This window comes from Ovis aries, chromosome 14 (genome assembly GCF_016772045.2).
Source record: "Ovis aries strain OAR_USU_Benz2616 breed Rambouillet chromosome 14, ARS-UI_Ramb_v3.0, whole genome shotgun sequence".
Lineage (NCBI taxonomy): Eukaryota > Metazoa > Chordata > Mammalia > Artiodactyla > Bovidae > Ovis > Ovis aries.
Window position 1 is genome coordinate 33,709,284 of NC_056067.1, and position 22,218 is coordinate 33,731,501.

The 22,218-nt window shown below is 48.8% G+C and overlaps 1 protein-coding gene across 2 annotated transcripts in view; it reads left to right on the forward strand.

The window, feature by feature from the left end:
* Window positions 1-22,218, forward strand: part of CDH5 (cadherin 5) — a 37,493-nt gene that overhangs the window by 10,446 nt on the left and 4,829 nt on the right. The window contains exons 1-10 of one of the 2 annotated variants that reach the window (XM_042231748.2): window positions 313-376; window positions 1,644-1,870; window positions 8,855-9,143; window positions 10,654-10,770; window positions 11,638-11,802; window positions 12,607-12,794; window positions 14,047-14,297; window positions 18,233-18,375; window positions 19,902-20,026; window positions 20,387-20,495. In XM_042231748.2, coding sequence (XP_042087682.1) covers window positions 1,667-1,870; window positions 8,855-9,143; window positions 10,654-10,770; window positions 11,638-11,802; window positions 12,607-12,794; window positions 14,047-14,297; window positions 18,233-18,375; window positions 19,902-20,026; window positions 20,387-20,495 — 1,591 coding nt within the window. In that variant the 5' untranslated portion in view covers window positions 313-376; window positions 1,644-1,666. Of the gene's footprint in view, window positions 1-312; window positions 377-1,643; window positions 1,871-8,854; window positions 9,144-10,653; window positions 10,771-11,637; window positions 11,803-12,606; window positions 12,795-14,046; window positions 14,298-18,232; window positions 18,376-19,901; window positions 20,027-20,386; window positions 20,496-22,218 lie in introns of those variants that run through there. The other variant, XM_027978028.2, reaches the window with a different exon arrangement.

The window sequence follows — 22,218 nt, forward strand, 5'->3', positions numbered from 1 at the left end:
TGGACCCGAAAGCCTTCCCAGGCACACGGCACTTGCCCTCCAGGCACTGCCCTACCCCAACCCTGCAAGCCCTCTTCCTCCCGGGCCGGCAGCAGGGGCCACAGGGATGCTGGGTGCTAAGATCAGCAGGCCCAGGAGCCAGTCTACAGACACCCTCAGCCCTCACTGAGGACAGCCTGGCGCCACCGTCTCAGAGAAAATGTTACTAGAGTTTAGAAACTTCCTGTGCTGTGCCCCTCCCTCCAGCCAAGGCGGGGGACGGCCAGGGTGGCAGCCTCCCACCCAGCACCCAGTGGGCCCCTCCTTCTCTCCAGATGGGAGCCCTGGTTCTCCCACACAGCACCCCTCTTCCTCTGAACCCTCCCAGGAGCCACAGGTCAGTGACACAGGGCCCAGCATGGGTATAGGCTGAGGGGTCAGGGCTGAGAGGGCACAGTGACACCCCCTGTGGGGCAGTGAGAAAACCCCCCTTCCTTCTGGAACTCAGGGTGAAGCCAGGCCCTCTCTCTGCGTGACCCCAGATTCCCCACCAGGGTAATCCCACACCCCCAGGGTTGCCTTCAATGGGATCTTGTGCTTAAAAGGACCTCGTGCTGGGTTTCATGTTCTTCTGTCTCTGTCCCTCGATTCTTAATAACTTTTGTAAAAAGGACCCCATGTTTCCACTATGTACTGGACCCCACACACTATGAAGCTGGTCCTGTGAGCCCAGCCTCTCAACACTCCCACCCCACCCCACCCCTGCTCTCGTGACAGCTCCTAAGCTGATCACCAACTGTGAGCTCGGGGTCTGGTGAGGGCCTGACCCTCTGGGTTAAGACATCCAGTTTTCTTAAGAGCCTTCTGAGCCTTCTGAAGACAGCATCAAAGTAGCGCTGCTACAGGGGTTCTTGGGCCAGCCAGGGGGCATATTTGCTCAGACAAGCCTTTAAATCCCATCCCACAGCAGGTGCTAGGACAAGAGAGGACAGAAAGAAAAAGCAGAAACTTTGGGGCCAGGCCAATTCAGTTTGAGTTTGACTCTGCAGCTTAGAGTCTGGGTGAGCTGGGAAATGTTACTAAAGCTCTCTTTTCCTCAGCTCATCTATAAAGTGAGGGCTACACACACCCATCTCCAGGGTTATTGGGAGGATTAAGTGAGATAATACATATAAAGTTGATATTTATTATTCTGGTGACATTTTTACTTTTTTATGGCAGTTATTGATAAGTGTCGGCTGTTGAGGTCAGACAACAGTGCTCTAGCCTCAGGCCCACCATTTGCTCCAGCATGAACGTCTCACGTCTGTGCCTCAGGTTTCCCACGTGTAAAGCGAGGATAAGCTGGGCGTCCCCTGCACAAGGCTCCGGGAGCTCTCACTCACGTCAGCATCACCCTCTCCTCCAGCAAATCTCTCCCACAGCTCTCCTTTGGGCTCCCCGTCACCCTTGCTTGCTTCCCCTCCAGCACATGTGAATCTTAAGAAGGAGTTGTTTCCACGTCCTTCATCCCCTCTTGGACTTGGAGCTTTGTGGGGGCAGGAACAGGTCCTGGTTCTGCTGGGCTGAGCAGAGAGTGGAGGACGAAGGGTTAAATGGGTCAGTGATCCCTGGGAGATGCTCCCACCGCAAGTGGCCTGATGGTGTGTCCCCTCTTCCCTCAGAGCTGGGCCTCCCCCCTGGGAAGATGCAGGCACTTGTGATGCTACTGGCCGCAGGGGGCACCTGCTACCTGGGCCTGCTGGCTGCAGCTGCAGCGGCCGCCAACCCTGGCCAACCCAACGCCCTAGGCTCGCTGCCGGCTCACCGGCGCCAGAAGAGAGATTGGATCTGGAATCAGATGCACATTGACGAAGAGAGAAATGACTCGCTGCCCCATTACGTGGGCAAGGTAAGCCTTAGGACCCGGAGCAAGAGAGGGCTCAGCGGCAGGCGGCCCGCAGCGTTGGTGGTGATGGGCAAGACTCTGATGGGGGTGGTGGGGTGGCTGTAGGGTTAGAGATGATGGCTGCGAGGGTGATGGTCATAGTGGGAGAGACAGTGGAGGTGGCGGTGGCGGTGACTAGGAGAAAGCAGACAAGGAGAGAGTGGTGGTGGTGGTGACTGGGAAGGGGAAGGTGGTGGGAGCGATGATGACGATCGTGGAGGTGATGGTGGTGGTGGAAGTAATGCTGCGCACAGGGTGCATTTTTCTCCCAGACTTTGGTCTGTGGCCTGAATATCACTGGCAGAAGGACCACCCCATGCACAGTTAAGGAGGCCAGTATAGTCTGAGGGTTCAGGACTTAGGGTGGGACCAGTCAGTTCAGTTCAGTTTAGTCGCTCAGTCGTGTCCGACTCTTTGCGACCCCATGAATGGCAGCATGCCAGGCCTCCCTGTCCATCACCAACTCCTGGAGTTCACTCAAACTCGTGTCCATCGAGTCGGTGATGCCATCCAGCCATCTCATCCTCGGTCGTCCCCTTCTCCTCCTGCCCCCAATCCCTCCCAGCATCAGAGTCTTTTCCAATGAGTCAGCTCTTCACATGAGGTGGCCAAAGTACTGGAGTTTCAGCTTTAGCATCATTCCTTCCAATGGACACCCAGGGCTGATCTCCTTTAGAATGGACTGGTTGGATCTCCTTGCAGTCCAAGGGACTCTCAAGAGTCTTCTCCAAAACCCCAGTTCAAACGCATCAATTCTTCGGCGCTCAGCTTTCTTCACAGTCCAACTCTCACATCCATACATGACCACTGGAAAAACCATAGCCTTGACTAGATGGACCTTTGTTGGCAAAGTAATGTCTCTGCTTTTGAATATGCTGTCTAGCTTGGTCATAACTTTCCTTCCAAGGAGTAAGCATCTTTTAATTTCATGGCTGCAAGCACCATCTGCAGTGATTTTGGAGCCCCCCAAAATACAGTCTGACACTGTTTCCACTGTTTCCCCATCTATTTCCCATGAAGTGAAGGCTGCTTTAAATCTGCCCATCTGAGAGGTCTTCAGGTCCTGAGCAGATGTCTACAGAATTGTGCTGGTAACAAAGTTCATCATCCAGGCCACAGTTTGCCATCTCTAGTCAAGGCCTTTGGACTTCCTCAAAAACCCCTTTCTCTCAGACCACCCACTCAACCAGATTCTAAGACAGCCATAACAAGGTGCCTGACCCAAGCCTGCCCTCCAGGGCAGTGTCTATGACTCTAACCCTCACTTCATCCCTTTGCAAACACGCCCATCCTCAGTCACCTTCCTAGGGTTTGGAGCTACACTGAGTGACTAATGAACGATCTTCCTGTGTCAAAGGGCTGCTGATGTCAAAACCACTCTATTGAAAGGAGAGGCTCTAGTGGTGGAATTTCACACATGACAATAGGGAGATGGGTTAGGCTTTCCAAGAGTTTTGATTGAGGAGAAAAACTCCATTCAAGTGCTTTAAAATCTCACCATGTCAATTTCCTGGAAGCTAAACAGGGTCAGCTAAAGAAAGATCAATGCCCTGGTGAGAGGAGGTCCCAAGCACAGACTGGGCTCTAGAAGATAACTGGGGGCAAAGACAGACGTGGTCCCCACTATCACGGAGCTTGTGATCTAAAACAGGGGTTGACCACATGTCAACCAATGAAGTTAGGACACTCCTTCACACCACACTCAAAATGACTTATTACAGACTTAAATATAAGACATGACACCATAAAACTCAGAGAACAGAACATAGGCAAAACATTCTCTGACACAAATCACACAAATGTTTTCTTAGATCAGTCTCCCAAGGCAAAATAAATAAAAGCAAAAATAAACAAAAGGGACCTAATCAAACTTACAAGCTTTTGCATAGCAAAGGAAACCATAAATAAACAAAAAGACAACATATAGACTGGGAGAAAATATCTGCAAAAGATGTGACAGACAGGGGCTTAATTTCCCAAATACATAAACAGCTCATATAACGCAATATAAAACAAAAAAAGCCAATCAAAAAACAGGCAGATGACCTAAGTAGACACTTCTCCAAAGAAGACATACAGATAGCCAACAGGCACATGAAAAGATACTCAACATCGCTAATTATTAGAGAAATACAAATCAATACTACAATGAGGTACCACCTCACACCAGTCAGAATGGTCATCAGCAAAAAGTCTACAAACAATAAATGCTGGAGATGGTGCGGTGAAAAGTGAACCTTCCTATACTGTTGCTGGGAAAGTAAAATGGTGCAACCAGTATGGAGAACAGCATGGAGGTTCCCTGAAAAGCTCAAAACAGAGTTACTGTATGAGCCAACAATCCCACTTTTGGGCATATATCCATAAAATATGACAACTCTATTTCAAAAAGATACATCCAACCCAAAGTTCACAGCAGCACTGTTTACAATAGCCAAGACATGGAAGCAACCTAACTGTCCATCAATGGATGGATAAAGATGTGGAGATATGCATATATATATAGGTGTGTGTGTGTGTGTGTGTGTGTGTGTGTCATACAAAGAATGAAACACTGCCATCTGCAGCAACATGGACAGACCCAGAGGTCAGCATACTAAGTGAAGTCAGACAGAGTAAGACAAATATCATATGATATCTCATATGTGAAACCTAAAAACATGATATAAATGAACTTAATTACAAAACAGAAACAAACTTATGATTACATAGAAAACAAACTTATGATTACCAAAGGGGAAAGGGGAGGAATAAATTAGGAGTTTGGGGTGAGCAGATAAAGCTATCATATATGAAACAGACAAGCAAAAACGTCCTACTGTACAGCACAAGGAGCTATATTCAGTAGTTTGTAATAACCTATAATGGAAAAGAATTTCAAAAAGTGTGTGTGTGTGTATACATATATACGTGTGTGTGTGTCACTGCTGTACACTAGAAACTGACACAACACTGTAAATCAGCTATATTTCAATTAAACAAATACATGCATAAATAGGGGCCGAGAGAACTGCCCCACCAGGCGGTTTTGAAAGTGAAGGTGTGGTTGCCTTCATGCTACAATGGCAGATTTGAGTAACTGTCCAAAGACCATATGACCCACAAAGTCAAAAGTTTTTACTATCTGGCCCTTCACAGGACCAGTTTGCCCACCCAGCATGTATTAGACAAAGAGCCCCACACATGGCAGACGGGGGCTCCCCGTGATTATAGAGAAACAGGCCAGAAAGGACCCTTAAATGGGGGAGGGTTCAGTCTGGCCCTAGTACCAGAAATGCCACTGAAGGGGGCAGTGGGGGCCAGCTGGGGAATCTCCACTCGCAGCCCTGCCCAAGGCCAGCTCCCTGGGCCCAGGCCTCCTCTGGCCACAAAGAATGGCTGGGAATTTTAGATCTTTCAGTCTGCCTTCAGAGGGGAAGAAGCTTGCCGCAGGGTCACACAGGGAAACCAGAAGAGCCCCAGGAAAGCGTAGGGCTCCTGACTCCCCACACTAGAGGAAAATGTCATCAGACCACCTACTCCTCTGCAGTGGGATGACTGGCCATGAATCAACTTCCAAAGAGAATGGCTGCCCCCAAGGAATACCACTGAGCTGAGTCAGGAACAGTCAGCAGAAAGCGGGGCTACGAGCAGCCCTGACAGACTCTGAACAGCTCGCCTGAGATTCTTTGCCCAGCAGGAAGAGCATCAGGCCTGCTAGTCACTTGCCACCAGCACGCACTTGGCACCTGGCATGGGGCAGGGGGTGGGGAGGGAGCCCCGTGCAATCCCCACTCTGAGAAGCAGCAAGGCTGCCTGGAAAAGGCAAGGACAGGGCTCCATGGCTCACCTCCTCACTCCAAAGACGTCATCTGAAGGAAGGAAGTCCCTGTTTATCAAGATCAGAGCCACAGAGCCTTTGTTTACAGAGCTGTTTGCTGGACAATGGGAATGAGACCTGAGCAGCCTTCTGAATCCACAAATATGGGTCAGCATAGCTTTTGGCATTGAGATGTTACATCCAAACATAGGGATAATTTTAAAAAGGGGAGGACCCCCCTAAAACCTATAACCTCAGTCTGTTTAATCATGAGCAAAACAGACTCTAGTAGGGGGGCATCTGACAAAACACCCGAGCAGCAGTCCTCAGAACTCTCAAGGTCATCAAAAACAAGGAGAGTATCATAGAGAAAGCAAGCTTTTGTTACCAAAGAAGAAAGTGGGGTAGGTGTGGGGGAGATTACTTAGGAGTTTGGAATTAATATCTACACACCAATATATATAAAACAGGTAAACAACAGAGACCTACTGGATAGCAACAGGGAACCATACTCAACCTCTTGTAAAAAACCTACAATGGTTTGAAAATAATCTGAAATAATCTGAAAAAGAACATGTATGTATGTACAACTGAATCACTTTGCTGTACACTTGAAACTAACACAATATTGTAAATTAACTATGCTTCAATTTAAAAAAAAAGGACAGTCTGAGAAACTATCCCAGCCTAGAGGAATTTAAAGAAACATAACAACCATTAATAGATGTAATGTGGTATCCTAGGTGGGATCGTAAAACAGAAAAGCACACTAGGTAAAAGCCAAGGAAAACTGCACAAACTACAGGCTTTAGTTAATAATAATATATAAACACTGGTCCATTAATTACAACAAACGTACCATACTAATGTAATTTGTTAACAACAGGGAAACTGGGAGCAGGACGGATGGGAACCCTCTGTACTATCATCTCAGTTTTTCTATAAATCTAGAACTGTTCTAATATATAAAGTCTACCTAAGAGAAGTTGGAGGGAAGGAAAACAGAAACTTACCTTCACAGGATATCTTTTTTAATGCTATTGATTTGATAATATTGAGAAATTTTTACCAAAGTTGTTTAAGTATGAGTCAGATACAACGGTCAACTGAAAAAAAAAAAAAAAAAGCACAATCTAAAAGTTGAGAGTCCTGTTTTATTTGGTAGACATTCTGAGGAATTCAAGCCTGGGAGACAGGACTCTCACGTCCCTCTAAGGGAATTCTGCAAAGAGGCAAGGTGGGGAGCCAGGATATACAGGAGGTTTTGCAACAAAGATCAGGTAGTTGAAACTTCAAAAGATTACTGTTAATTGAAGAAAAACAGACATCTCACAGAACTTAGCCCTTTTTCTGTGTATGAGAAGATGCCAAGGTCAGGGTTCACTGAAATCATTCCTTTGATGCACAGCTCAGCTCTCTGGGGTCAGTATCCTGTGCTTTCTCATCCTGAGTCTCCTCGGGTGCACCATCTGCTAGGAGGTGGGGCGGGGGTGCTGTAATATGATGGCTTGATGGCTGTAACATCCCTTGTTTACTAATACGGCAGCCAACATTTTTTCCATTGCCACAATCTTAGAATTTCAATGACTATCCAAGCAGATTCCTGCTCCCCTGGCTACCTTTCCCCACCTGGGTCCTAATGCACCCATGCAGCCAGGTGTGGAACGACCATCCTATCCTAACCTGGAGTAACTCACAGGGCCCACACTGTCCCTCCTCCTTGATCCCCACTGTCCCTTGCCCAGGCCACAGGCTCCAGAGCAGGCGTACCACTTCCTGCCTCCAGTCCATCCACTCATCACATGTCCTGGCTGCTGGGTTTGAGGCCTCCCCATGAACCACTTGCCCCCTGCACACTGTGCTCTAAGATGTTTCACCACCTCTAGCTACAGCCTCACTTCTCCGTCTCTCCAGCCCCCAAAGGGGAGGAGCCTCACTCCCAGTTCCCCCTTCCTCACTCTGAGACTCTTCTCTAAAAGCCTTGTCATCCAGCTTCTCAGCCCACCACCCTAATGCTGCTCTCCCCAAGGGCTCTGATGACTGCATCGTTGCTAAGCCTAAGGATGCTTTCCAGACATCATGGGACTTGACCAGGCCCATCTTCATGCCACCTCTTCTGTTCTGAGACCCCTCTCTCTCTCCAGTCCTCCACCAGCCTTTCTGATGTAACACCTTCACTCAAGGCTCTCATTCCAACTGACCCTTAAATGCTGCCCATCCTCAAAATCTCCTCTGCAGCTTCAAATCAGGCTCTGAGAGCAAGAGCACAGTCTGCGCTCTCTCTATGCTCCCAGGCTGGCACTTCGTAGGGAGTTGATGATTTTGTTTTCTTTTATTAAACTGAACTTTGTTTTTTGAACATCCTAACCATCCATTAGAGAAGCACTCAACATGTATCATTTGTTTATGCTCCTAAGAATTTCTGTTTCTAAGATTCTATAAATGAAATGTTCAGCAATTCTAACCTTCTAATATCCTTTAACATATGGCTCTAGCATGAGTAAAAACTAGCATTTATTGACAGCCTGAGCAAATTCCTTTACACATGTTATTTACCAAACCTTATTCCTAAGGACACTAACACCACGTGTTACAAAGGAAAAGGATTCAGTGGTCTAATGAGTATGGGAAATCCTGAGTTAAACAAAGCTTGCTGGAGTTCTTTTCTGCAGGACTAAATATTGAAAATATCCAAGAGGAGAACATTTTTTTTTTCAAGAAGAGAACATCTTATGTATCACTCCAAATCTAAATGGCTGGGGCCCAGTGATGTGCTGATAAACAGTTGACAACTAGCTTTTGAAGGGAAAAGCCCTGTTCATAGCCTTTGCCAATTTCCTTGGGGTAAATACTTTCCCCGTATCTGTTTCAAGCTACCAGCTTAAAGGCAGAGCGGGAGAGAGATGTGCACCAACACACCGTTAGCCAGGATTTCCATGATTAGACAGGACCAACATAAAAACTCAAGAACACAGTGAAATGTGGTAAAATTATTAGGAAGCAATAAGTTTTGAGGTCATCACCTTCATTTTTAATACAATTCATTTAACTGTACGCTTATAGAAGTGATTTTCAACAGTCCCATAGACTCACACAGGCACACAGCCAGCACTTGCCATCTCCAGCTCACGGTGCCTCGCCTCCTACAGATTAAATCGAGTGTGGACCGCAAGAACACCGAGTACCAGCTCAAAGGAGAGTCTGCCGGCAAGGTCTTCCGGGTCGACAAGAACACAGGCGATGTGTACGCCTTAGAGAGGCTGGACAGGGAGAAGATCTCTGAGTACCACCTCACTGCCCTCGTGGTGGACAAGGACACCAAGAGGAACCTGGAGTCTCCTTCCAGCTTCACCATCAAAGTTCACGATGTCAACGATAACTGGCCTGTGTTCACCCACCGGGTGTTCAACGCCTCCGTGCCCGAGATGTCAGGGATAGGTATGTGCTTGGTCTGTCCCTCTCCCTCTCCCCTCACACATCCCTGATCCAGAGGCACCTCTCCCATCAGCAGCTGCACTGCCTGGAGCAGGATTCAGTGAGGTCCAAGCAGCGACGGGGAGGCGTGCAGTGCCACTTCCCGGGACTTGGAAGGAACTTTGGTCCCTGAAGACTAAACTCTGACCTGGTCCCAGACAGAGCCCTGATGGTCTCTCTCACACACACACACACCACACATACCACACACATACACATACACACACACACACATCACACACACACACACACACACACCACACACATACCACACACACACATCACACACACCACACACCATACACACACACCATACATACATACACAGACACCACACAAACACACACCCCATACCCCACACACACACACCACACACACACACATCACACACACATACCACACCATACACACACACCATACACACACACCACACACACACACCACACACACACACACACACACACACACACACACCCCACACACAGACACACACCACATACACACACACACACCCCATACCCCCATACACACACCACACACACACACCACACCACACACACACACCCCATACCCCCATACACACACCACACACACACCACACCACACACACACACCCCATACCCCACACACACACACCACACACACACACACACCCCACACACACCCCATACCCCCCCACACACACCATACACACACAGACACCACACACACACACCATACCCCCACACACACACCACACACACACACACACACACACACACACACACACACACCTTGTTACTCTTTGAAGCCAACCCCACCCACTGCTCTGACTCTCAGGGCTGGCATGCCGAGAACATAGACTTCACACATGAAGGAGGCCAACTCTGCCATCAAGATAAGGGGTTACCTTTAGGGTCTATTTAGGAGTCGCGGGGGGAGCAGTGGAGAGGGACACACCTCATCCCCAGGTATGTCACCAGCCTGGACCCTAGGCCCCCAGAGGAGACTATTTCTTCCTCAATTCTACTCCCAGCCTCCAGGGGATGCAAGAAAAGAGCTCCCATCCCCACCCCTTCGTCCAGGCTCTCTGGTTAGGGCTCAAGACCAGACCTTCTTGTTAAGCCTGGGGAGCCTGGAGTTCAAGGGGAAAGACATGCGACACCCAGTCTTTTGGGACCCTTCCTATTCTCTTGTTCTCATGCTTCCAGGAGCAAAAATAGAGCAGCTCTTCCTCTGTTTCTCTCCATGACTGCAGACACTCACCCCTCCCCTCATTTCCCCCATAAAAGAAAACCACTGCTCTCTTCACCCTACATGTTTGACTGGCTGGGCCTCCGCCACTGTCAGCACTTCAGCGCCAGGCAGGCTCCTCAGAAAACAGGACCCGGGAGAGGGGGTTCAGGGGACAGCCTGAGCCCCATCTGCCCTCATCTGGGAATGGGGTGAGGGGCTGGTGGTCACAAGGCAGTAACCCTGGATTCTCTCCCGGCAGGGACCTCGGTCATCCAGGTCACAGCAGTGGATGCAGATGACCCCACAGTGGCAGACCACGCTTCTGTCGTGTACCAGCTCACAAAGGGAAAAGACAGTTTCGACATCCGTGGCCCTGGTCCGTGTGACTAACCCCCCTGGGCAGCACTGGCTTGGAGCGGGTGGAGGTGTAGGCACAGAGGGAAGCCCAGTCTGACAGATGTCACCAAACACTGACTCGCAGTGTCCTGTGGAGGCGGTCGGTACCACGCGTCAAGACAAGGGGGCTGGTGAGGGCAGGAGGAGGCAGACAGGTGCCCAGGATGTAAACTCAAGTCCAGGGGACAAAAATCCACCCAAGCAGTGACACGAGAGGCAGACGAGAAGGCTAGTTAGCAGCTCTGGCTATGGAACCACACAGATCTGGTTTCCAACCCCATCTCTGCTGCTCACCACTTCTAAAGACCTTGGGCAAATCAACCAACCTCTGAGCACTGGCGAGTCCTCATGGTGAAAATGGGGAAGGTTATATGCACGCACCCCATACAGGAGCTGTGAAGTCTGAATTAGATGACGTATAAAGAGCATGTGGCTCGTTGTCATTAGCTATCACATGTGACCTAAAAAAACTGTAAGGACTGAGTCTTTGGAGAAAGACAAAAGTCCAAGTGGTCAGGCCTGGGGCATGCCACCATTCAGAACAATGGCGAATACACAACCTATGCTGCACTGAGGCATAACCCATCACAGCACTTTGCTCACTCTGAGCCTAGATGTGGCCTCAGGCTCTTTCTCGGCCCACAGTGGACAAAAGTGTTTGTGTGGCTTTGGCCTGACAGTGCAGGGCGTGGAGATGGGTGGTGGATGTCCCCTGGCTCTTGGCCCTGGCTGCACAGGGACGTCACCCAGGAGCTCTGAAGTCACGGCTCTCTGGGTAGCGTCTGGGCATCCATATTCTTTAAAAGTTCCTCAGGTAGCATGGTTCCTGACAGGACACATTTTGCAGGACTCATTGTCACCATGAACAAACACCTGGACCGAGAGACGCAGGATAAGTACGAGGTTGTGGTGGAAGCAGAAGACGCCCAGGGCCGCCGGGGGGAGTCAGGCACAGCCACTGTGTTCATCACTCTGCAGGACGTCAACGACAACTTCCCCATCTTCACCCAGTGTGAGCCCCTCTCCCTGGGCCCTGGTGGGGGCGGTGCTCTCAGGGAGGAGCCTGGCATCCATCCACCTCTCCCTCCACCCCAGAGTGAGCCTACATCAGAGATGGCTTCCCGGCGCTCCCCGTCTCTGCACATACTCCCAAGGCTGCACACCTGGCCTGCCAGGGCGCCCTCTTGGGCCAGCAGCAGATCATACTCTCTGTTGTGTCCCACATGCCCAGAGTCCCACTAACAGACAGGACCAGTTTCACCCAGTTTCCATGAGCTTGGGAAAACCCACGAGCTGGGGAGCCAGGGTTCAGCAGAGCGCCAGAGCCAGGGCTGGGCCCTGACCCACCCACAGACTGACTCTCCCCACAGGAAAATGTCCAACAGGAGCTCTTCACACGCGCTGGGTGGGGAGGAGGTCAGATAGGCTCATCACCTGCACCTCCAAGGCTGATGCCACTCAGAGGCTCAGCCACTGCAAGGACAGGCCAGCGTGCCCTGAAATGACCTCACTGTGAATGGTGAAAGCTCCTCAAAGGCAGGGCTTCTCCTCTTGGCAGTTGACAGATCCCCCAGCAAAGTGCCTGACATACAGGGGGTGCTTGATAACTACTTGTCAGATGGATGAAGGGATGAAAGGACAGATGAGTGGAACCTCTGTGCCTTGAGACCCAAAATTCCAGAGGAATTACTACTACTGCTTCTGCTACTTTATTGTGCCTGTTGCTTGTATCAGAACATACTGGGATAGTATATGCGACAATTACCTTGTCTACCTCATTAACCCCATGCCCTTTGGGGCACCCCTTCTGCATCAGCCAGGTACACATTTTCTGTGCCAGAAGACATCCGCGTGGGCAGCCCCCTGGGCTCTCTGTTTGTTGAGGACCCAGATGAGCCCCAAAACCGGAAGACCAAGTACAGCTTCGTGCAGGGCGAGTACAGGGACACCTTCACCATCGAGACGGACCCCACCCACAACGAGGGCATCATCAAGCCCATAAAGGTTCGCAGGCCTGCAGCTGTGGCATCAGATGGGGGACTGGGGGCCCTGGCATGCTCAGGACTCAGCCAGGGGCTGCTCCTGGGTCAGAGGCCACCAAAGGTCCACGTTTGGGCCAGCGTGGAGCAGGCCACGTGCTCGTGGATCCTGTGACCCTGGAGCTGGGACGTGGAGCCACGAAAGAAGGGTCAGTCCCTTGGGCTGGGCTACCCCAGAACCAGACCTTGAGGCAAGGACTTAGGTGTATACAGCTCATTTGGGGGGTGATCTCAGGAAGCCCCCAGGAGCAGTGAGATGTAAAAGGGAGGAGAGTTAAGACAGGCTCCTTAGTGAGCAGGTGATCACTGTGGGTGAGTGGGAAACGGTCCCACTGGGGACATCTAGGCAACTATGCGGAACATGCTTCTGAGTCGCAGCAGTTGTGGGCTGCCTGAGGGCTCCTGGGGGCCCACTTCCTGGCACTTTCTGATCTGCCCTGGGCGCTGGCGAGGACAGCCCTGGTAGAGTACAGGTGCTTGCAGCCAAAAGCTGTCAGTGTGTAAGGACACAGTGAATACCATGGGGATGGGGTGCCCACTGGCAGTGGCTGCTGCAGAGAGGGCAAACCAGCTGAATCTAGAAGAGGAGACAAGGTCTGCCGGGGGCACAAACTGCCTCCAGAATGGCCACGCCGAGGACTAGGGGGCCCAGGCCAGGGATCTCCTCCTCAGAGGGGACACTCGAACCTGTGTACCTGAGCCAGACCACTCCTCCAGCAGACCTCTCTGGAGTCCTTTTCTGATCCAGCCCTGTGCTGGGAACTGGATATACCCAGGGGAGTCGAACAGCCCCCATGGTACCAACGCTCTCGGCCAGTAGGGAGGACACACACACGCACCAAAGGGGACCCAGGCAGGAACGAAACTATTGTCAGGAGGGGCAGGAACAGGCTCAGTGAGCACATCTGGTTACGTTTGGACAGGCTCCTTGATGGGGTGAGGAGGAGTGTGGCAAGCAGGCAAGAGACTTGAGCAAAGGCACACAGAAAAGGCACGGCTTTGAGGAGCTGTGGGAAGAACCACTAGTCTGTGCTCCCCTTATAGCAAGAGTATGGCTGATCTGCTTGGTGTCTCCAGTTCTCAGAATAGAGCCAAGGTCAGGACGAAGGTGAAGATAGCCAGGCCACAGGCCCCTCATCTGTGCAACAGGTGTCGTCCCAGCACTACCGTGCAGGGCCTGGTTCAGAGCAGGAGCTCACCACACTTTCCTCCCACAGCCCCTGGACTATGAACGCATCCCGCAATACAGCTTCACCATCGAGGCCACAGACCCCACCATTGACCTCCGCTACCTGGGCAGCACCTCCCCCAAGAACATCGCCCGTGTCATTATCAACATCACAGATGTGGACGAGCCCCCCATCTTCCAGCAGCCTTTCTACCACTTCCAGCTGCAGGAGAACCAGAAGAAGCCTCTGATTGGCTCAGTGCTGGCCAAGGACCCTGACGCTGCTCAGCGGGACATCAGGTAAGGGGGTGGAGGTCGTGAGGACGGGGATGATCATGGCCACACCCTGGCACTGAGGCTCCTACATCAGCTGGGCTGAGCCCAGGATGCCAAGGGGGAAACTGGCTGCTCCCAGCATGGACGCTGGGCTTGGGCAGTGGCAGGACAAGAAGCCCGAGCTCTTCCACTAACCCACGTGGCCAGGTATAATCTTGTCCTGCCCAGGTACCCACCTAGCATGGTCCTGGCCATTACAGCTGCCCACTGTCTGCTCTAGCTTGAAGGGGAGGTACAGGTTCCCACAGGTCCCATCTAGGGAGATCCGATGGTCAACAGCACAACCAACTTGACATATGTGAAATCTCTTCACTAAATATGTTTCATTCATGTGTCTTCCCAAAACCACAAAAGGGAAAAGTTTATTTCACACACTGAAACAACACAAAGACCTACAAAGAAAGCGTCAGTAACCCTGACTTCCAGACAACTCGCATTCATGGTGTGCTGTGATCCTACCACGCCTTTCTTCATGACCACACAAACACCTACAGACATTTATGGTGGATTTGTCATTTGTTTCAGGGATCTGATGGTTTTAAATTTTTTCTGGATCACAGTATGCCCATTTTAGCTTCCCTAGTTTCTCAGGGGTAAAGAATCTGCCTTCTAATGCAGGAGACAGAAGTTCAATCCCTGGGTTGGGAAGATCCCCTGGAGAAGGAAACAGCAGCCCACTCCAGTATTCTTGCCTGGGGAATCCCATGGACAGAGGAGTTTGGTGGGCTATAGTCCATAGCGCCAAGAGTTGGATGTGAATTAGCAACTAAACAACAATCATGACCGTTTCATCACTACTTGTTCCTCCATCTCAACTAGGCACCTCTACCCTCTGTGACAAAAGATATAGTTCCAGCCCATGCTTTCTAGGGCCACACAACATTTGAGAGTATGAAGTTCACGCAGTCTCGTTTTATTCCAGAGCTGGTACCCAACTGTGCCAGCAGCATTAATCAAATAAGTCATCATTTTCTACCTTTGTTACAGACTGAGTTCCTGTATATCCCTGAATCTATTTTTGAATCCTTTGTTCTGTAGCAAAGCCATTCTGTTTTATTGTAGCAGCTTTATACTAAAACTTGGTATGTATAAGGCAAGTCCCTCCCCCAGGTATTTTTTCACTTTATATAACTTTAATGCATTTTCAAACATCCATTCTTTCTTGTGAACCATAAAACTCTTGAGTTTTATAAAAAGCATTAACATTCTAATAAGAACTGTGTTTGCATATCAGTTTGGGGAGAGTTAACGCTCTATTAAGGACAAATGCATCCCTCCTTTTTGACCACATCTCATAAGTTTGGGGATGACTGTTTTCATAGCCATTCTATTTTAAATAGTCTGTAATCATCATTTTTATTTCTTCACTGATCCAATGGTTTATTTAAGAGACTTTTTTTTCATTTACAAGCGGTAGGGCGTGTTTTGGTTTTAATGTGTTCTGTGGTGTAACACGACTGTCCTTTTGTCCACCTTCCTCTGTGATATCTAAGCTTTTGCTTTATGTATTTTAAATTTTTCTATTCTGTTAACAATGGTTTATAATTCTTTTACCTTCATTATGACTTGTCTCTTTCATCCTTATGGCACTACCCAGTTTGTCCTGCTTAAATATTCTGCCCTCCACTCCATGTTGCCTGATGTAGGGTCAGTCCCGCTTTCATGTCACTGATGTTCGCCTGAAATGTTCCGACCTTTGCTCTTTTCACAGGTAATTTTATTATTTATCTGGCTGTGCTGCGTGCTCGCTGCCGCACACGGTTTCTCTAGTTGTGGCAAGCAGGGGCTTCTCTCTGGCTGCTGTGTGTGGGCCTCTCAGTGCAGTGGTTTCCCTGGCTGCGTGCAGAGCACCAGCTCTAGAGCTTGCGGGGTCAGCAGTCACAGTTCCCAAGCCCTAGAGCACAGGCTCAGAGCTGTGGCACATGGGCTTAGCTGTTTTGCAGCATGTAGGGTCTTTCCAGACCAGAGATCAAACCCACATCTCTTACATTAGCAGGCAGATTCTCTACCACTGAGCCATCAAGCCCAATCTTTACTTTTAATATTTCTAGGTCATTCGGCATTTAAGCTGTCTCCTGAAACTGGAATGCAGATGGCTTTGCTTTTCAATCAAAACTGAGAGGTGTCATGTTTAACCTATTTACATTTTTCATCATAAATGCTGCTGCTGCTGCTGCTAAGTCGCTTCAGTGGTGTCCGACTCTGTGCGACTCCATAGACTGCAGCCCACCAGGCTCCCCCGTCCCTGGGATTCTCCAGGCAAGAATACTGGAGTGGGTTGCCATTTCCAGATGAGTTTGATCTTATTTCTTTTAGCCTGTTTTACACTGGCTATTTCTCAAAACTAATGACTTTTTCTCTTCCCCATCTTTGTTGTAGTCTATTTTTTTCATATTTATTCTCCTAGGTATTTGGATGGAATATATGCATTTTTACTTCTGCCAGTGACATTTATTTCTGTCTGTAAAACTTAACCTGGTTTCCTGGACCAATATTTTCTACTTATAAATCTCTCTCTCTCATACACACACACCACCACCACCTCCACTGCTTTCCTATATATGATAAAGAAATCAACAATTTCCATTTAATTCCTCCCAAGCCAGATTTTTTACTTTGTTTTGAGACATTTCTTAGATGAAGTGAGTTTTCACAAAAAGTTTTTCAGGACCCATCTTGTGGGTGATATACTTCCTGAGTTCTTTCATATTTACAGATCAAAAATATTATCAACGTGTTCTAGCACTTAACATTGTGTGAATGTCTATGATTAAGTCTGATTTCTCTTTCTTTATAAGGATGTATTTTTCCTGTGTGGACTCTCTTCATTTCTTTACATATCCCTGAAATTCCAATGTATCATCAGAATATAGCTAAATATTGATCTTTTTTCCACTATGCCTGATATCAATGACCTCTTTCAATATATAAACTTGGGTCTTTCTTCAGATCAAGACGGTTTCTTTTATTACATCGTTTGTTATTTCTTCTGTTCTCTTTCTTCTGGAGTTTTCTTTGGTATTCAGTTCAGTTCAGTTCAGTCGCTCAGTCGTGTCTGACTCTTTGCAACCCCATGAATCGCAGCACGCCAGGCCTCCCTATCCATCACCAACTCCCGGAGTTCACTCAGACTCACATCCATCGAGTCAGCGATGCCATCCAGCCATCTCATCCTCTGTCGTCCCCTTCTCCTCCTGCCCACAATCCCTCCCAGCATCAGAGTCTTTTCCAATGAGTCAACTCTTCGCATCAGGTGGCCAAAGTACTGGAGTTTCAACTTCAGCATCATTCCCTCCAAAGAAATCCCAGGGCTGATCTCCTTTAGAATGGACTGGTTGGATCTCCTTGCAGTCCAAGGGACTCTCAAGAGTCTTCTCCAACACCACAGTTCAAAAGCATCAATTCTCCTTGCTATTAGAAAAAATGTATCTGGAACATTATGGATTTTTTTCATCTCTTCTTTTCATGCCTTTTTTCTTAAGAACTTTTCAATTTTTACTTCACAAATTTAATTTCCTTTTCATCACTTCTTATCTCTTCTGGTTCCTTTTTTTATTTCTTCCTGGCTCTTACTCAACTATTTTTTCATTAATCACAAAATCCAATTCAAGCTGAAGTAAAGCTGGCTACAGTGCCACCTGCCTCGACTCTGAAGATACTGCTGATGGAGTCTCAGGGTCCACCCTCATCCCAGTGATCGCAACAGTGCTAAGATCAAAGAGATGATCTTACCACTCTGACTCTCTCTGCATGGTCAGGTGCAATGAGCAGTGAGAGAAGGGTTGGGGATGATGCAAGGGACAGATCTTAAGGGATCTGTCTGTCCTTCTGGGCAGTCTGGACTCCACAAAGAACAATGGAAAGCCATGAAATCCCTGGAAACTCTTTCCCCTGGACAGGTACTCCATCCGCAGGACCAGTGACAAGGGCCAGTTCTTCGGAATAACCAAGAAAGGGGATATTTACAACGACAAAGAACTGGACAGAGAAGTGTACCCTTGGTACAACCTGACAGTGGAGGCAAAAGAGGTGGATCCTAGTGGTGAGTGGCCCCTTTTGCCAGAGGACCTGGGCTCTTCTCTTTTCCTCATTCTTTTAAAATTGGCATAGGCTGTCATCTGAGGCCCCCAGAGGTACTAGAAGCACTGATGATGCACCACTTGGCTGGGATGCTACAGTGCCTCCATCCCCAAGTGTAGATGGGCCAGCTGTATCCACGTCACCAGAGACTGTGTTAGAAGGCAAAACGGCAGGCCCCAACCCCACACTGAGTCAGAATCTCATGCACACTACAGTTTAAGAAGCACTGTTCCAAAACAGGCTGCCGTATGTCCCTGTGATGGGCATCACATGAGTCACCTCTTAAACACAGAGCTTCTCAGATGCCTCTCTGGAGGTCTTAGTCCAGAGAGTCAGAAACAGCAGGGAATGCGCACTGACCAAGTGCCGTGTGATTTTTATCATCATGGACATTTGGGAAAGGCTGCTTTGGAGACTGTTTATGTGCCAGTTAGTGGGCTGAATTCAAAATCTGAAGCACTTGCCAACTCTAAGATTGTTAGAGTCTCCAGAAAGTAGGGTAACTGTTGCCAGAGGGAAAGGCAGGTGTTGGAGCTTTGCATTCTTATACTATATGAGAAAAACAACTGCTCTCCAGGAGAAGGATCAACACTCCCCACCCTTCCCAGAGACCAATGGGGCCCAGAAAATGGGTGATTTGGCCAAAGTCCCACTGGTAGCTACCCAGGAGGGTCCCTGCCTCCTGCAGGCAGCATGTCCCCCACATGGCAGCCAGGCCAACTTCAATAGACTTCTGAGTGTTTTCCAGATCAATCTTTGCCCCTTTCTTCCCCATCACTCGTACAATTTTTAAATCTTTTAGTAATAGCTTACTGTGCATTTTAACATGCAACAAAGAAGAAGCAAAGTATCCCCCCGCCATAACCCCACCATACAGCAATAATTACCGTTAGCACTCTAGTGTGTTTCCTCCGGTCCTTTTTCTATCTGTCATTTTATACAAGTGAAATCATAATACCTTGAATTTTTACTTAACCTTATTCCAGAATTGTTTTCTCGTGGTACTAAAATGTCTTTATTAAAGAGATTATAACTTTTAAAATGTAATTTACATGGGCATTGCAAACAGCCACATGGTCCATTCTTTTAAACTGGTCCGGTTTATTAAAGCAATTTCACACAGCCTGTTTACCTTTTCAATTATTCCATAGTTAATTTATTTAAATCGGTTTGATTACTTAAATTACTGCATTGACTTAATAATTACTTAATTGATTTAATTAAAACCTTTAAAAATACATTTATGTTGTTTCTCTTTTTGATTCTTACAAGTAATTCTCTAGCAAATATCCTTATGCATGAGGCTTTACCCCGCTTCCTCTTCTGCTCCTTTCATCCAGAACACCATCCCTGGCCTTCCTTCTAAATGTCCACAGCCCCCTCTTCCAGAAAAAAGAGCACCCCTCCAGGACTCCCACCAATACACCTTCTAATCTCAGGGCTGACATCTGCTAAGTCCACTGTAGTGACAAGGCCTTTCTCCTGCAGGGACTCCCACGGGCAAAGAATCCATTGTGCAGGTCTACGTTGAAGTTATGGATGAGAATGACAACGCCCCAGAGTTCGCCAAGCCCTATGAGCCGAAAGTGTGTGAGAACGCCCCCCAGGGCACGGTGAGTCTGGCTCAGGCGGGAGGGCGAGGCAGCGCCTGCCTGGGTCAGACCAAAGGGGCAGCACCTCCTGCTCACAGTCAGCTGGCGCTTCATGAGCTTAATGTAACCTGTAGAACAGCCTTGAGGAAAGATGACATTCCCCCTACAGATGGTGAAACTGAGGCTCAGAGAAACAATGTGTAGTGAGCAGATTGGTGGGGAGGCGGGTGGTAGAAAGAGTGACTTTTTGGAGACCATTGAGATTAGTGTTACAGGTGAGAGGCAGCCACAGTCAGATCTAAATCCAAAGTCCCTCACCATCACTGAAACCCCAGCCAGCTCAACACCACCACTGACCATCCCCCATCTTCCACCCTCCAGCTGGTCGTGCAAATCTCAGCAACAGATAAGGATATAACACCACGAGATGTGAAGTTCAAGTTCTCCCTGAGCACTGAGGACAGCAACTTCACCCTCATTGATAATCACGGTGCGCCTTGAAGCAGTCAGCCTGGCTCTTGGAGTGGGCGGGGTTGGGGGGAGGTGGCGGTCAGGGATGGAGTTATTTGAGTCTTGAGATGCCACGGTTACAGACAAGCCAATGAATCAGGTGCCCTCCCTGGGGCTATCAAGTTCCAAGATATTGTATACAATTCCCACCACATACCTTGTTGGTCCGTGCAATTGTCAGAGCCACCCTGGCCACGCTGCCAACTCCACATGGCCTTGCCTTTTCCCTTAAGATGCCCAGGTCACTGAATAGGCACAGAATAGACATGGGGTGTAGAGAGCCTGGTTCACAAACTAAGGGACTCCTTCCCATGGGACCTCTGTGGTCAATACAACTGCAAATTACTCTATGACACGGAACTTTGAGGTTGCTCCCAAAAAGCCAAAATGGGACATTTGAAACCAAAATGCCAAGAATACAGTGTTTTGATTTGGCCGCAATGATCACTTAACACCAGGTATCCTCAGGACGGGATCTGGTCCACCAGTCACATCCCAGAGTCCTGCGATGTCAGCAGTGGCCAATCAGAGCTTCTGATGAGTATGTGCTCCCTGGAGTGATAAGGCTGAGTTGGCTGGATTCCAGCCAAAAACAGACAGGCTTCCATGCTCTCTGCACCTTCCTCAGAAAAAAAAAAAAACCTAGAAAATCCCCCTTGGGTCTAAAGAGAGCAATCCTTTCTCCAGAATGGGGAGGAATCCCTGCCCATCCCTAACCGGCAACGTGGTGGTTGGTGAGGCTCCCACCATAGACACAGCCACTGCCACCTCTGAGGAAGGTCAGGGACTGGGATTCCTGAGAGTGAGGGGGAGACCCAGGGGGCCAGCCACACACTCCTTCTTGAGAGATGGGGATGGTGGCCAGGACATGCTGACAGTCAGTGCCACACCATTCAACACTCCGCTGTCTTCGGTAGTAAATAATGTGGGAAAAATACCTGTCACAACCATCCCCAGTGCCTGCTTCAAACCTACCTCACAAGAGGTCAGCAATGGAGTAAAAAGCTTAAGTGTCACCCCCAAAGACCCCCCCCAATATGTGATCAGGAGATAAGCTCGTTGGCCTCAGACTCACTTATAACATGAATGTCCCGCTACAATATTAAATGAGTATAGCGAGAAATCTCTCATTTCTCTCATACAGTCTCAGTGGCCATACTGTTATTATTTTCTATTACAATAGATATGGCTACTTAATAATGAAACATAATTGGCTTCCATTTAAAATCTATAAGACAGCCTCCTTTGCTTTTGGCTTCCTGAGTGTGCCAACCCCGCCCATGTAGCTACATAAAACCTGGAGTAGGGAGTCCCTGCAACTTTGACCATCACAACCTCCCAGAAGCCAGTAAAAGACACATTTTTCTGGCCTCTGCCCAGAGCCACTGAAACAGAAATTCAGGAAAGGAGAGAGGGGAAAAGAAGGAAGGAGGAGTAGAGGGGAGGTGGGTAGGGGTGGGGTCTGAAAAGCAACATGTTCAAAAATCTCCCTGGGGAATTCTGTACATGGACTGATTGGAGCTGAGAGGGAGAGCCAATATTTGGACCAAAGCACAGTCCCAATTCCAACCTGCCCAGGGAATCCTCAATTACACTGGAATCATTCCCTCAGTGCCCCAGGGGACCTGTGCGTTGTTCTTACCTTCTAATGCATTTTCAGGGACAGCAGAAACAGCCTTAGAAGTTAGCCTGATGCTAAGAGA